The sequence below is a fragment of the Lates calcarifer genome, linkage group LG6 (genome assembly GCF_001640805.2).
Source record: "Lates calcarifer isolate ASB-BC8 linkage group LG6, TLL_Latcal_v3, whole genome shotgun sequence".
In the NCBI taxonomy this organism is placed as follows: domain Eukaryota; kingdom Metazoa; phylum Chordata; class Actinopteri; family Centropomidae; genus Lates; species Lates calcarifer.
Genome location: NC_066838.1, coordinates 18,608,931 through 18,625,588, shown reverse-complemented (window position 1 = coordinate 18,625,588; position 16,658 = coordinate 18,608,931). Strand labels below are relative to the sequence as shown.

Sequence of the window (16,658 nt, the reverse complement as noted above, 5' to 3'; positions counted from 1 at the left end):
GGTGCCAATTAATGTATTTTATAAGGAAGAGTAGTGGAGCAGTGTCATTTAATTTTCTTCCAAAATTAGTAATGGAGTTACTAATATGTGCTTTGCAAAGACATATACTTTTCAGCATAATATATGTAATTTACATATTTTAGTTCAGAAAAGTATTGTAAGCTGTGTTTTTCTGTTATCATTTAGATTTTACATGTTCAGAAGTGAGCATGTGTATGAATATGTAGTTGCTCGTAATAATAAAATGTGCTGTCAAGTCTGGTGAAATAGTGAGGTAAAATATGCCTTGTAGGAAATTTTAATTAACTAAATCAGTAGCTACAAAGAGACAGATGCATCAATTTAGAGAGCGTTTTTACTGCATGCATTTGCGTCTCAAGGGACTGCTGCTGACGCTTGTCCTCTCATTCAACATTGCCCACTAGTCTTAACAGCCATTTTAGATTTCATGGCTGCATTTCACACATAGAGAAATGTTGTGCATGGACACAGGGCACAGAAAACATGACAGACAGAGGGAGCAGGAGTAAGGCAATAATGATGTAGTACTCTGTATACCCTCGTGCACTTACACTGGAAACCCCTCTATTTTCCATGCTGTGCTTCAGAAAAGCATGACGCCTGCAAGGCAGCAGAAAATGGGGGAGGGGTAGGGAAGGCAGGCACGCCAGTGAGTGAGAGGAGAGAGGACAAGAAGAGGAAGGAGAGGCACAGAGCTAGAGCATCATTTGCAACGGTAAAGGAGAGCACAGCGTAAAGGGATTGGCTGAGTTGGAGCGTAGCGTCACTACCAGTGAGGGGGAGCTCTGAGGATGCTCCGTTAAGCTGGGAGGGAATACATTCGCTGGGAGTTTGCATCAAGAGCTCAGCCATTACCAGCTGTACACTAAAGAAAAGGGTCTCCGCTGCAGAATAATTTTCCACACCCAGCGCTTGTTGACTCTTCTCCTTTCCCAGCTCCAGCCATGAATTATTTGCGCCGACGCCTCTCAGACAGCACGTTTATCTCCAACCTGCCCAATGGCTACATGACAGACCTCCAGAGGCCTGACCCTGCTCAGCCTCCTCCACCTGCCTCCACCACCCCTGCGAAGTCTCCAACAGCTGGGCCTACACCTCCAGCCACTTCCCCTGCTCCAGAGAGGAAACCCCAGCCAGCTCAGTCCACCGGAGCGGGTTTCTTTAGTTCCATCACCAACGTTGTCAAGCAGACAGCTGCCTCAGCAGGGCTAGTGGAGCAGACCCAAGTCACGACACCTAAGAAGTTTAAGATTCTCCTGGTCATCGACGAACCACAACAGGAGTGGTAAGACAATACATTCCTCTACTATATTTCATTGTGAATAATGTAATTGCTATGTCTTGTTTGTCTGCACCATCCTTAATGCTGATTTTCTCCTAATTATTCCTTTGAACATAGTATTTAGGTAAGGGTTAAACAAGCACTGAGACAACATCTGTGTGAAGCACCCTGCAGATGTGAATGGGCGCTGCTGCTGTGGTTTGATGGTACAACATGCCTCTGTTACAATAATATGTGCAGGCAGCCAATACTTAAGGAAATACGGTCCATTGATTCTCAGCAGTAATGACATTACACTAAGATGGAGGATTTTTATTGTCCTCTGTTCTCCCTCTCTTGTAATAAACATTTGTCTGTAGTCATTTGTTTTGTTATATATAATGAAACAATAGAAGCTAAGGTTTATAACATCTGCCTTTTCAAGATTTGGTTAATTAGCTAAAATCATTGATAGTGTTATCCTGTAATGTGGCATTTTAGGTTAAAAATGGATGTTCCACAGGTTGTGCAGAATTGGGAGATGCACATTGTTTCTGTGGAAGCAGCCTAAATGCTGCAGTGCTTTCCCTCCATCAATGGGGTTTCCCCCAGCCCACTGATATCAGATCACGTGACATGCCCTGCACATACATACCGTTAATGTAACTTACTGCAGCCCATGGTGCACAGGTTTCCATTAGCCAATCACATAAAAGGGGTGTGCAGTAGATAGACAAGTATAGAAATATTTCTCAGCCTGTTGGGACAAAAGGGCCATCATGTTATTGATGCTAATAGCAGGCTTACGGTAAGGCATTTAAGCCGTTACGCTGACAGTCAGTGTCCTGGGGGATCCTACTTAGAGGTGGCTTAAAACAAGCATCTTTGTCAGTCTAGTGTGGTAAAGAATTAAAGTGCTCTAAATGAGCATGTTCACGGATTTTGCACAGAGACTGATATCTTGTCGAATAGTAAAGAATATGTCATCTCTACCTCCTCATGATCAACATCCTGTTTACACAGCTGTCATATTTTCCACAGCAATATGTGCACTAGAGCTGTGCAGCTGGATACCTCACACATTTGCACAATTCATCTATATCTATCTGTTGACTCATTTTGTATATTATGTTGGTACCTTAGTAGTTGCCACTTAGAGATAGCAAGCAGAGAACTGGAACTCAACCCTGTGATGCCCCACTAATATAAGGCACAGAGGGACTACTTTATCACTGGCTGACTTTGTGGACTCTGGGCTTGCCTGAGGCATGGAAATTAAATCAGAATTAATGTTACATCCTGTGACATCACAATATTTCCTACCTTTTTTCATTTCTGAAAATTACCTACTGTGAGTTTTTTTTTCACAGAGCAATGAAACTGAGATATATTTGTGTAATGCACACATTTCAAAAAAAAAAAAAATCACATTTTGCATCTATCTGTGCAGGCTATCACGTTGTTTACATGAGTGTCATATCAAGGGTAATGTGTCGTCTGTGTAGAGACCACAACAAGATGGCCACTGTGGCATTTTACACTGATTAAGATACATACAGCGCCAAATTTAATTGAATCTTCTTCTAAGAAAATTGGCCTTAAAACACACTAAATCACACAAGGATATTGGCTAGCATAATTCAGGTGGCTTGGCAGTGTCCTTTTACCCTGTGTATGTGTGCAAGACTAGCCATTTATATAATAGAAACTTTGATCAATGTTAATAAGATCAGACCCTCGTCAGCGGGATGGATGCCAGCCTTATGACTTCAGTCGTTATGGGTGGAAAGGAAGTCGCTTGTTGAGGAATAAGGATCACAGTCTGATGTGCCAGTACACTGACGCTGCTCTTCAGTTCTGGCAGAGGAACACAGTACAATACATTAAACTAAAAACTATGTCATTCATCAAAGGTCATTCTAACTGAGAATGGTGAGCAGGTTAGGCTGGGAGTAAGATAATGTTTCACACTCTGTCGTTCTCAATGTTAGTATTTAACAAGATCTGATATGAGGTAGTTCCTCTGTACTTGATAAAAATGTCAAGTGATTTCCTGCTCTGACATTATTTCTGGTGCCTAATGCAGTTTATTCAATGTAATGTCAGTAGGCTGTGTTCACGAGATTAATCTTAATGGTTTGCTTCATACTGTATATCTACTACACATCCACTGGGGAGATCAGCTAAAATACCTAATTCAAAAGGCTTCCACTGTCTTGAGTGCTGCATCTATTTTTCATGGCTGCTCAATATCACTGAGAGGGGAGATGTACATGTTTGCTCACTACGTTTAGTTTCTTTTGGTTGCTTTGAGAAGACCTTTCACCCAGTGGTTTTAAGTTACTGCAGCAGTACATAACAGTCTTGGTTCACTTGTACAGTGCAGGTCTGCTTGTCTCCTATAGCTTGTAGATGTGCTACTGTAACGTTTCAACTATTAAATATAACATAAGGAAACAAATATTACATTGAGAATGACTCGGAGGGGAAAGCTTCAGAAAAGCACTGGTGTGTTTGAAAAAATTCATGCTTTGTATTCAGCTCTCACAGTGGCAAGACGAAAACAATAAGAAACACAGCTGTTGGCAAGCCATGAGAACATGAAATTTATCTTTATAGTAATGCAGGTTTTTGCTGAGCATCTAATATTCTCTGTAATGTTGGCACACCTTGAGTCTAAGGGCTTGTTTATGTGCTGTATCTCATTGCGCGACAGGCTGTTTGGAGACTTTTTTCTGTCTGCCGCCGAAAATGAAAACCAGAGTGATAAGACCTGGTGGCCCCAGGACACACAGAATGAAATCAGGAAAGAGTCCTCCAGACTAATTGCATCAGGTGGAGGGCTCAGCCATCAGCTTCTGTTTATTTGATCAAATCAAGCAAATCTCAGATGATAGATGGATATATATATAGTCTATATAGTATGTCATGTTTTTGTAATTGTAATGTAAAATGTATATTTTTTGGCTTTTTTTCACATTACATTTGTATTCAGCTCCCCTAGCAATGGGACTATATACTTTGATACTTCATCAATTATTATTATGTATCCTGAATAATCTTTTTCCAAAGTGAAGTATGTTATGCTGTATATATTATTTGAAAAAATGACAGTGACTTCTAGGTGTAGTAGAGAAAAAATGCTGACCAATTATATAGATTATGTAAAAAGATGACAAATTTGCAAATGGGCACCTACCTAGTAACACAAATGAATTATTTGTGTCTCAGACGTTTTAAGTGTTTTAATCATTACACATCCTATTCATAACATACAGACAGTTATTGAGAGCTTGGCAAATAGGAAAAACATAAAAGTCAAAGGAGGCCTTCAAATGCAAAATGTCTAGCAATTTCTGAATTAACCATATCGAGAAAATAGAAGACATTATTATGGATGAGTATTTAAATAGAGACTTTGTTGTCTTAAGCCTAATAAATCATGTGTTGATAGAATCATGGCGGTTGTCAGGATCACATATAGAGCACATATAGAGAGACACATTCTGTCATTCACTGTTATTACTTGTCAGATGAGGCTGCCAGTCATCCAGAGAGGTTTGTTTTGTGCCCAGAATGCTATGCTATAAATTGCTGTTATGACAGGAGGGGCAGATGGTACGCTGTCTTACTTATCAGACTAATGGCTGAGCTGCACTGCTCCTGTATTCTCTCTATAACAATTTAAAGTAGAGAGGTTAAAATTCCTTTTATTCAGTCATTTAGTTTTCAAAATTTTTAAAATACATATGGGACTCTTTTAACTGTAATCAAGAGGGGAATGCTTTTTGCTGTGAGCTTAACCTTGTTCAAACAATACCAACATGTGAGAGTGAATGTTAAACAGGCTAAGTGATGAGACATTAAAATTCAGCATGGGCACTTGCTTACCAGGCTCTCGGGTGAATCATCTGAATGAAAAATTCTTCCACAGCAATGTGTAATTTGGCAATACTTTGACTTTCTGTATTCACATGCAACCATTAATGAATCATTATCTATATTGTCTTACTCTTGAAATTGCAAACAATGACAAAACCATTTTGATTTGTCCTATTTGGCTACTCATCTCATCTTTAATTCAAGTCAGGAGCACCCATATTGATTCTTACAAATGAATGATCCAAGTAAACATCTACTATCATGCTCCTGTCTCTCTCTCAGTGAGCTGCCATCAGCACAGTGCCTAGTGACCATCTCTAATTTTAAGGTCAGTGCATTAGTCAAGGGCAAAAGCAGAAGTAACACATAACAATACTGTCCTTGCTTTTTGGGTGAAAGCTACCATGAGGAGAGCAGCTAAATTTAACACAGAGTGGCTGTAGATATTTAACCAGGCGACGTGGTTGCTTTAAGGCGACTGCCAGATACTTATACTATAGGATCATGTCCTCTTTGAATGTGAGGTAACTATGCTTAGTATTCTGAGCTGGGCTGTGCTCTGCAGAGTGATAAAGCATGGATCAATCAAATAATGCTTTTCTCCCTCCACATTCCCGTTGCCGACAAAGATTAAATTTTGAATGGCAAAATAAAATCAGAGGCTTGTCTTTTTCATGCCTCGCCTTGTCTTTTTTAAGGAGTCGTGTTTTGGAAACACTATCTCTCATACAGTGTGTATTGGCAAAGAGCATTCATCACAGTGCAGAGTAGGCTTTTCATTTTCCCAGATATAGGAGCAGTGATTCATATTTTAATGCTTGTTTTCCTCCACAGCCAAATAGATCCCCATGCTCTAATTAGATTGAGAATGAATTATTCAGCTTTACCTCCTCACTAAATAAGCAGGGAGCGCAGGGTACATGACAGCAGGGTGGGTGATATAAACTAAGGGGAAGAGGAAGTGAGAACCCCAAAACATGACAGCAAAATATTATCAACACAGCCATACTGAAACATGGGCGTTCTACAAATTCTGTTTGGATAAGGTTTCACAATGTTCAGCCCCATAGCAGTTTACCACCATTCCACTGCAGTAGATGGCTGTTAGCTGAAGTGTGAACTTGAAGCTGTGGAACTGGAAACCAGAGTCAAACCTCCTCCACAACTTGAAGAAATAGAAGGGAAGGGGTTTTTAATGTGCCTCCATTAATATTGATGGACTGTAGATGACCCCGGTGGTTTCTACTGTCAAAGCTTATGTTGTCAGGCTCAGACTCAACACATCAGTCGAAGGAAAAAGGCAAAGAAATCGAACACAGTGTTAACATCAGCCATCACTGTGTGGCTTCTGCAGTTTTTATCTCAGTGCAATGTCTGTATATAGACACTGATCCATCTTAATCTTCCCATGGGAGAAAATTTCCTCTTTAGCAGAGGTCCAGGGGAAAAGGCATTTAAGGTCACGCAGGTGTATTTTTTATCCAAGCAAGAAAAGCCAGATACTCTGTTTTTAAAAAGTGCTGAATCACAAGCGATGAGAGGTGCAGCCATTTTCTGAAATTGCGAATTCAGTGTGTTCAGTAGAGATGTTAACTCATCATCCTTTATTAACCCCACTGCAAATGGACAAGGCAGAGGGAGATGCTTAATTGCATCTGTGTATATGCTGTGGAAGGCCAACCTATAAAAATTATGTAATGTTTGTTGTAATGTTTTATCACTGTCGTCGTTGCCAGATTGAAGGGAAGAGGTGCTAGAATGGCTGCATATCAGCAGTTGGAAGAGCAAGAAAGGAAGTATTTGTCTCTTCTGTGCTGTTCATGCTATCAAAAAAGTGGCATATATTCAGAACACTAATTCATAACCCAGGTTGTTGTAAAGTGATTATTAGTGAGGGATAAATTTGCACTCAAAATCTCTGTGTAATAAATCTCTGGAATTGTACATTAAATTTTACAATAAAAGTTAATAAATTCTCTATGTTTCTGTTTTATCCAGGGCAAAATTATTCAGAGGAAAGAAGGTGTATGGGGATTATGACATCAAAGTGGAGCAGGTATGTTTCACCAAGCCAGTGATAGCCATTTTAAGTAGTTATGTAAAACAGAGTAGAGACATTTAAGCTCTCTGTCCTCATTTGTCTCTCTATCCATCAACTTCTCAGGCTGAATTCAATGAGATCAATATTGTGGCCCATGCCAACGGGACCTGCAGCGTTAACATGCAGGTTTTGAGGAATGGCACCAAGGTTGTCAGGTAAGAAACACACACCTTCACACGAGATAGAAAGGAAAGCACATGTATCCCTTAAAATCATAAAACAGTATTGCTGTACAAGTTATTACTTGCAGTTTTAATTAGCACAAATGCTATATAATCCACCCACAGCACTGACTGCCTGATTCATATCTGTTGCTCTCAGGACTTGCTAAAGGTTGTAATTATTCTGGTCAGATTTTTCTCACTTCTCTGCTATAATTTTATTTTCTAGGTCATTCAAGCCAGACTTTGTCCTCATCCGTCAGCATGCCTTCAGTATGACCCAGAATGAAGATTTTCGCAATCTGATCATTGGTCTGCAGTATGGAGGAGTCCCAAGCATCAACTCGCTTGAGTCCATCTACAATCTGTGTGACAAGCCTTGGGTGGTAGGCACTCACCTATGTATTTATCAAGTAACAGTAATTTAAAATATTCATGTTATGGCATACAATTTATTTATCTTTGTGTGTCCAGTTTGCCCAGCTTATAAACACCTACAGGAAACTGGGTCCTGAGAAGTTCCCTCTGATTGAGCAGACCTTTTACCCAAACTACAAGGAGATGGTGAGATTCCCATCATCACCCATTTGTAACTTTCCAAGAAAAATATTTTTTAATTAAACAAAAATATTTCCAACATTTTTGAAATATATTTAGTAAGCACAGAGCAGAATTTAAGGCAGAAAACTCTAATTATACTTTCCTGCTTTAGGTAAGCATGCCATCGTTCCCTGTAGTTGTGAAGATTGGACACGCCCACTCTGGCATTGGAAAGGTATAGAGATATCTCCTGTTGTAGTATGAAAGAATACATTATTTTGTCTCTCTGTATTTCTAGCTCTAATCATGATGAATATATACAATTGTCATTTAAATTAAAAGTAATTTTTTAATCCTGAATATATTAGTTATGTCTCACTTGTCTGTCTTTGTGCACAGGTGAAGGTGGACAATCACACTAAGTTCCAGGACATAGCCAGTGTCGTGGCTCTCACCCAGACGTACACCACCACAGAGCCTCTCATTGACTCCAAGTACGACATCCGAATCCAGAAGATTGGCACTGACTACAAAGCTTACATGTATGTATGAGCATACGTCTGAATGAACTTAAGGAGTGAATCTTGTCTGAATCTGTCTGAATCTTTTATTTTTTGTGTTTCACACGCTCCAGGAGAACATCTATTTCTGGTAACTGGAAGACCAACACAGGCTCGGCTATGCTTGAACAGGTGGCCATGACTGACAGGTAAGCCTTCCGTTCCTACACTGCAATAAAAAGACGTTTAATTAGGTTAAATAATTCTGTCACATATGGATTATATACTAACATATCATGCTGAAGTGGAAAGAAGTGATATTCAGAGTCATGTGTTATGACAGGTACAAGCTGTGGGTGGACACCTGTTCAGAGATTTTTGAGGGTCTGGATATTTGTGCGGTCAAAGCCATCCATGGAAAAGACGGCAGAGATTATATCACAGAGGTAGGAGTCCGGAACATACTGAGCTGTATCAACACATACAAGAGCAAATGTTCCCTGTTCCTTCATTTTAAGTATTTCAGTATAGCAGCCAATATTTAGCCAACTTTATTTAAGGACTCGCTTTAAATAAAGCATTAGTCAGTGATGTCATTATCCTCTCTCTCTCTGCTGAAACTATCCTCCATGTGGAGCAGGTGGTGGGTTCCTCCATGCCCCTGGTAGGGGAGCACCAGGCTGAGGACAGGCAACTCATTGCTGACATGGTGCTGGCAAGAATGAATCAGTTAGCAGAGAAGGAAGCTAATGCTCCCCAGAGACCCACCACTATACAGCCATCCCAGGTATAGTAACACAAAGTCACAGGGCACACACTGGTCTCAGAGCTTAGAAATATTCTTAGCATTGTAACTATGATGATAATGTGATACATACTATGTCACAGGACATGTTGCTGGATGAGTAAATTATTTCTTTGTCTTTTTAGGGAGCTGGCCAGAAAGGAGAGATAGTTGGCGAACCCACTAAGAACGGTGCCGGGCGCCCGCCTCAAGGTTGTCTGCAGTACATTCTCGACTGTAATGGCGTTGCAGTGGGTCCAAAACCAGTCCAGGCCAACTGAGTCACCCAGGAGAACAGGGGGAGAGTCTCAGAGTCTCGATAACAATGACGTACCTTAGCTGAGCTGCAAGTGCAGATGTGTGTGTGGATGCTGATAGCTGGGATCAGATCTTGGTGACGTGAGCTCGGTACAGCTGAGTGCTGGCCTGGACTGTGTTTTTAACTCTATGCAGTGTCAAAATGTACTGTCTACTTGTTGACCTGTTGATTTGTGTGCTTGTATAGGTCACCTATGTTCCAGTAGCTGTGGTTTTTCTTTGGGGCTGTTGTTGATGATGTAAAAAGCAGATCGTGCCTACACTGAGTTCAGTGCTGCTCTGTGCTACCTGTTTGACCCAGCTATGAATCTTTTATTTGCCCCCTACCCCATTTTCTGTTTTCTATTTTGGTGTGTACCTATAGATATTGTTCAAACTGTGGACTGTCGTGCAGTTTGAAGTTTGTGTATATCTCAATATGTATACAGTACGTGGGTGTGTATGACTGTAGTGGTGATTATTTTCATATTTATATTAATAGATATTTATTTTTGTTTTTGCATGACTGATACAAAGGCAGGTGCAAGTCAGTTCTAAATGTCTGATTAAGTGGGATGTTCACGTAACATCGCTGTTTTACCCCTGTGATTCATGCATTGTGAGTGTGTCATAAGAAAGTTATATTATATAGGTTCTACAGGATACATGTATTCATTACCAAACATGCATTAACACAGTGTGCAATCCTGCATACACATATATCGGAGAAATGCGGTATGTTTCCTTTCATAAAGTTAATTTTTCATCTATAATGTCACAAAGACACAAGAAAAGAGATTATTTAAGGTGATTTTAGAATAGTAATAGATGGATACATTATAAATATTAAAATTAGTCAAAGATTTATGAAAGATTTTTATTATGTAGGACATTGTGCGGGGTGTCTGCACACACAACTTCAATATATTTGTATAATTTTGAACCAAAGAATAAATTATTTACTTTCAGCAACAGTCTTTGCACTCCAGTAACCCACAATGTAAATATCAGTGAGGGGACTGTTAATTCTGTGGTGTGTCACATGGACTGTGTAATTTCATCAGAGAACAGCGCTCTGAGACAGTACAAATAGCCTGTTGTAAATCACACACCAGTGAACTGATGCTGTATTCAAATTGTTGTTGTCTTTTGCGTTCAGTTGTGTGGAAGCAGACATTACGACTGATAATGAAAAAGTGTATAATATATGATCTGGCGAGAGATGCCAGATATAAAGCCCCCGCCGCACACCCCCTGTGGCCCTCACACTGGATACCGGCTATCATGGTGGTTGTTGCCATGACAACAATGCAGAGTGCTCAGAGGTTTAGTGTGGACTCGTGCCCGTGTTACTGCCATTCAAAGATCTAGCACGTTTACTCTTATCACACTCCTCCAGTGAGCTGATGGAAAGTGCAATATAAGTCTTTGTTTTTTTTATACTAAATAACGTGTTTGTTTTGAAATCAGATCTTCCATCGAATTGATTCAAAAAGCTATATTCATCCACTCATTAAATTGTTTTAAAACATTTTTTTTACATAATTGTCACAATCACTTGTTGTCCAGTGGCTCTGGTGGAGGCCACTTCATATATCTACTGTAATACCCTAAATGGTGAAACAGCTAAATAGCAACCAAATCAACTGTAAAAATAAATCTGGACCAGTTTCCAACAGTTTGTTTGTTAATATAGTATAAAAATATGTTCAGCAAGCTCTGTGTGCAGTTCTTTTACAAGTTGTATAAAGTGCCATTGTATCTGTGAGCGTATCCTTGTAAAAGCCATGCCTGAGGCTTTATGGGTGTGTTGTTCTGTTTACTAGGAAATATGCCATGACATTGATGTCCAAGGGAGGAACGTGCAGAGGTACGCCAGTCTCAATAGCTGCATGGTTAGACCTTGGTTCAGTGATCGTGATCTGGTAAATTATAATTGGATGTGTTTATTTGGCCATTGTGTTGAGGTGAATCTTATATCTACAGACCTGCAGGACTGTAATTATTAAGGGCAATGGTAACTTGCTTAATATACTGTATGTACTTTTAAAACCGGTGTTGGACTGTTTAAATCAAGATCAGAATACAATATGGTGTGGAAAAAAGTCCGTTCTGGATATTTCCCCTCTGTCACTGGCAATAAAGCTTCCTTTGCAATATATGTTTGGTCTGTGTCCTGTTTCTTAAGGAATGTCACAGACTTTATCAATTACATAATCAAGTGGGGAGGCCACAACATACACACTGCACTGCACACATAGCTTTACTTCCAATGCATGAAGAGATAATTGTATTGTGATAATGTATCCCCCCTGCTTCCTTTGTGTGTTTCCTCTGTGGTGTCTGTCTTTCTAATTTGTTAACAATGTGGGATTTTGTATTTTTGTCAGATAAATTAATGAATAAACCAATTATCTGTGAAATGTGTAAACATTCTAGACCCCATATGAACATACTAACATTAGATTGAACCCTTATAGCTAAGATGCTTGAATATCATAAATATCTCTTGTGCTAACATTAGGGGGCCCAGTGGAACCCCAAGGATAACTTTCAAAAAGGCCTGCTCCAAAGTTGATCCTCAAATCTCCCACGAAGGACATGAACACAAACTTCAGCCCTGCAGTTCAGTTATCTCACTCTGTGAACCAGGATACTGTAACTTCAGGAGGACTGCAGGTCCAGTATAAGTCAGATACTTCTGTCCACCTTGAGAGCCAGCATCAGTCTCAGGAGCCAGAGACCCAGCCTTTCAGAGAAAACACACCTGCACACCCTCAGACAACTGTGGATGACGAGCAACAGCGGTCTCTGCTGGAAGGTCAAGCCACCGAGGAAAAACCAAAAGTACAACCACAGCTGAAGTAAGACCAAGAAGCGTCACCTGTCAATGCTCCAATAAGAACCCTAGATATATGAATTATTCAAGCATTCAAGTATTTTCAATTCACATCTTGAATTCATATACAATCAGTGGCCACTTTATTAGATACCGCTGTGTAATCTAATGCAAATTCAATACAACAGCTCAGCCATAAATTCTACCTTCACAAAGTTTGTAATGTTCAGTTTTTGGTGCCATTGTCAGAAATGTGTAAATGCGATTATATGTTTATTACTGGTGTCATAATTAAGTGCTGTTGTGCTGGACTACATTATATTAAGAGGTATCTCTGAAATGAAAGTAGAAATGTTACAATGCATTGGATCAAAACCTCTACAACAGTGGCCACTGGGTTTATATCCTGTCTGACTTAGTTCATATGACCTCATTATTCTCTTATCTTCCAGCAAATCCCAATCCCTGATGGGTGCCTTTGGTCTGAAAGACACGTCCTTTTTCCGTACTGCCAGCGAAGATACAGCGAATGCTGAGACCATACGCAACTTGAGGAAGTCCTTTGCAAGTCTGTTCTCTGAATAAAAAAAAGTTTAATTTAGCTATTAGTCAGCTGTTATCAGCTATAGAGGAAACAGTAACTGTATAAGATATTAGATGTATTGCTAATGATAAGAATCAAGCTGTATGATGAATGTCTATTCAAATGAGATGTGCACTCCAAGTGTAATGATGAGTATTTTTGACTTGTGATTGTATTGCCTTACTAGAAATGTATTCTTTAGCTGTGTAGCTCTGATGTCCATGTAAAACTATCTACAGCATTGCCAGTAATGATCAATAACACAGCCAGGAGCATATATGCCCTGCTCGTCTTCAGAATAGGTAATAATGCATTGCTATACTTGCTAAATAGTGTTCATGAATATTGTGTACTAAATAGTGGTTGCAGTGGTTATTTCTATCTGCTTCTAATAACTTTTACTTTATACCTACATGGTGACAAATTACTGGATCTAGGTAAATTGAACCAAGAAGCTGCAGATTCCTCTAGGAGTTGTCAAGGTGAACAATTCCAAGCCCAAGTTATGAGATGGGAGGAAGCAGCAAATGAGATCCTGGCTCATAAAATGCAGGGAATAAAATTTGATTAACTTTTCATTGAAATATACTGACTGAATAACTGACGCACTTTATATTACATTCTGTAGTTCCTGACACAGAATAGACACAAAGACAAGTACAACACTATCTGGCACATTCGTTACTCACTGAAGTTTCTTAATTATTTGGGTTTTATGTTTATTATTCTCGTGTTCACACGTCTGCCACATTGACGAGTATCTCAGAAAATTAGGAAGGGTGCCCTGCCGCTCCTGCATGGCATTATTTGTTCAGTTTTATTACTTCATATTTTCTTTCCTCTTTTGTAATTATTCTGTTCCAGCCAAATGGTGACAGCAACACAATGTCCCACCAGATTTTCATTTCATCACCTCAGAGACTTTCTGTAGCAACCAAAAACCAAACACTTCCTTCTGCGCATAAGCTGCCTTCTCTGAGTAAGGACAGTAAGGCATTCACAATAAGGAAAGAATCATACTTTCACATATATCACACTACAGGCATCTGCAGAGTTCCTGTTATTTCTACATGAGGTGAGAAAAATGCGATGGACTGGCCATGAGACAGCCCATCTGAGAGGAAGCTGTCGATGTTAGCAAGAGCAGACAGATTTTCTCCAATAAATTTGATAAATATATGTTTATATGTTATCAATAAGCACAAGACATTCTTTAGTAGAGGGAGACTTCAATTTTGTATATTCTTAAAAGAAACAAACATTTATAACATATATATATATAATCCATATAGCGATATAATCCAAGAATATGTTCAAAATTCTTCATATAACCCATATGATGCCTTGGCATGCTCACTCTCTTATTATTCATGTCATGAGGAGCCGGTTAGAACTTTGTAAGCTGCCAACAGCTGTCAGACCTGGCACACTTTCTGCCTACAGATGACCCATGAGTAACTGACATGGCCACAGAGGCACTTGTGTGTCATAAAAGGAGAACAGGTTTGCTGAGAAGTCTGCTATCCTGGAGCTGGATGACTGCATATGAGACTATTGCATCTGTTATTTGTCTTAGAAAATGTTGTGATCCATTAAGCAGATTAATACTGTGTACTTTAACAAATATCAGCAAACATCTCCCACAGATAAAATATGTTCAACGTAATGCATCGTCAGGTTTCCAGATGGTACTGATGTTTTCTCCTCAAAACAAGCACACACTGACCTGGCCTGGTGATAGTAAAAGCTGCTGAAGAACTAAGAGGAATGACACCGTGGGCCCTGAAGCTCCAGCTGAGGAGCTTCCGTCTAGACTCCTCCCAGCTGTCTGCCAAGCTGCTGCACAACGTGAACAAGTTGTGCTCTGTAGGGGCACACTGCACTGACCATCTGCTGAGGACCGCAGTGGAAGAGGTGCATTTCCATCCTATAATGAAGGAGAATGTAAAGGGAATGCAAACATAGGGATCTTTGTAATACACCTTATACATAGCATCAGTCATAGGTGATATCTTCAGGTGTCTTGTTTTGTTCTGCCAAAGTCCAAAAGACAAACAGATTTCATTTAGGAGAAAATTATCTCATGGGAAAAGCTTGAGAATGTTTGGTATTTCTCAGTTTTTGCTTGAAAAATGAGTGAAACGATCAATTAGAATAGGTACAGATTACTTATCTGATCAACTTATCAATTAATTGTATCAGTTATAGAATAAAATAATGCCATCAACATTACTGATTCAATAATAGTACTGTGGATGCCCCAGTAGAAATGCACCCTGTGTGTGTGTGTATATGTCCTTGTTGCCATCTGGTGGTAAGGCTGAGACACAAGGGGCCTACTGTATATGCAGCACGTATGTTATTATGGTTACATAATCAGCCACTTGAGCTGCATGAGTGTGCATTTACTTTGTCACAGAATTTACACAACCACTAAAACTGCAACAACACATGTACTTTCTAAGCCAAGATAGTTGTAAAACAGCCGAGTGTAGGTCGCTGTTACAGCATCATGGCCTTATCTTGCAGGAGGATTAGGAAACAACTCTCACACAAATATGAAAGTGAAGTGTTTTTATTCCAAGACAGACTCCAAGGCCATGACAGAGAGAGTCACCGTTCTATCTTGGCAGACATTGTTAAATTGATTGAAGCGATTGGTCCACAGTGTCTGGGGGTTGAGTCTGTCAAATCATATTAGTTTAATGTTAAAGGAAAGTGTCCCCCTGTCTTCTCTTTAAGGGATTTGTGTGGTCCATTCCAGGGTAGTGAGAGAAACATCATAGAACAAAGAGTGCTCTCTGTCTGTGCCGAACAATTCACTAATGAAATGACTTTAAGAGTTAAACTTCATTATCATCAGTGGTGGACAGTGACTAAGTACATTTATTGTAATGTTCTTTACTGAGTATTTCCATTTCCAGTTACTTCTACTTAACTACATTTTAGAGCCAAATACATTTGGGATTTTCAGCATATTTTGCCAATAATACCAGTGTACATTTACTTAATTTGAATGCAGGACTTTTACTTATTGTGGAGTATTTTCACATTGTTGCCCAGCTACTTTCCCCACTAGTAAGGGATCTGAATATTTCTTACCTCACTGCTTATTATGCAGGTCCTCTGTGAAGCAGGCTGACACGCATCATGGTGGAACACCCACTAGATGGAGCTGTTGCAGGCCAGGGAAGTAGGACATTCGGGCTCTGTTGATTTCATTTTGGCCAGCCTGTGTGGCTTGTCAGAATGCAGAAATAGAACAGATAAACACATAAGGCAAAACTGTCGTAAAAATAGACGACTAGCGGTCAGCCGATGGCTTTGCTCTTATTGTGTTGCTCCACTTTTGATGACATCAGTCCTGTTTCACCCTGTGTTGGGGCTTTTCAAGACATGTGATTCAAATTGAGATAAAACACTCAAAAAGCTTCCATCATGTTTCTTGCCTTGGGCTCAATTCAAACAGCCATGAAACATTAAAAAAACTCAGTTGTTCTTTCATTTATATTTAGATCACAGCAAATATTCTCATATTTACTATAAATTTGCACTTGGGACTGAACCAAGTCAGGTGGTCCTGCCCAGCAGGAACTACACGTTGGATGTTTACACTAAAACAAAATATAACTGTCCTCTCTCTTTCCACCATGTCCCTCCCTTGCTGAATGATTGTTGTTCCACTGTGC

The 16,658-nt window shown here is 39.7% G+C and overlaps 3 protein-coding genes across 6 annotated transcripts in view; all 3 read left to right on the top strand.

Annotated features, from left to right (window-relative positions):
* The window catches only part of cnbpa (CCHC-type zinc finger, nucleic acid binding protein a), a 144,716-nt gene that overhangs the window by 110,304 nt on the left and 17,754 nt on the right, over positions 1-16,658 (top strand). The gene's annotated exons all lie outside the window — the stretch shown is intronic.
* syn2a (synapsin IIa) lies at positions 640-11,708 on the top strand. The gene is made up of 11 exons (XM_018701114.2): positions 640-1,306; positions 7,163-7,220; positions 7,329-7,420; positions 7,656-7,812; positions 7,901-7,990; positions 8,139-8,201; positions 8,366-8,508; positions 8,601-8,675; positions 8,810-8,912; positions 9,107-9,253; positions 9,397-11,708. The coding sequence occupies exons 1-11, from the start codon at positions 966-968 to the stop codon at positions 9,529-9,531; spliced, it is 1,404 nt and encodes a 467-aa protein (XP_018556630.1). The 5' UTR covers positions 640-965; the 3' UTR covers positions 9,532-11,708.
* On the top strand, positions 12,100-13,517 carry LOC108900195 (synapsin-2-like). The gene is made up of 2 exons (XM_018701115.2): positions 12,100-12,411; positions 12,839-13,517. Exons 1-2 carry the CDS (start codon positions 12,149-12,151, stop codon positions 12,969-12,971), a joined length of 396 nt encoding a protein of 131 aa, XP_018556631.1. The 5' UTR covers positions 12,100-12,148; the 3' UTR covers positions 12,972-13,517.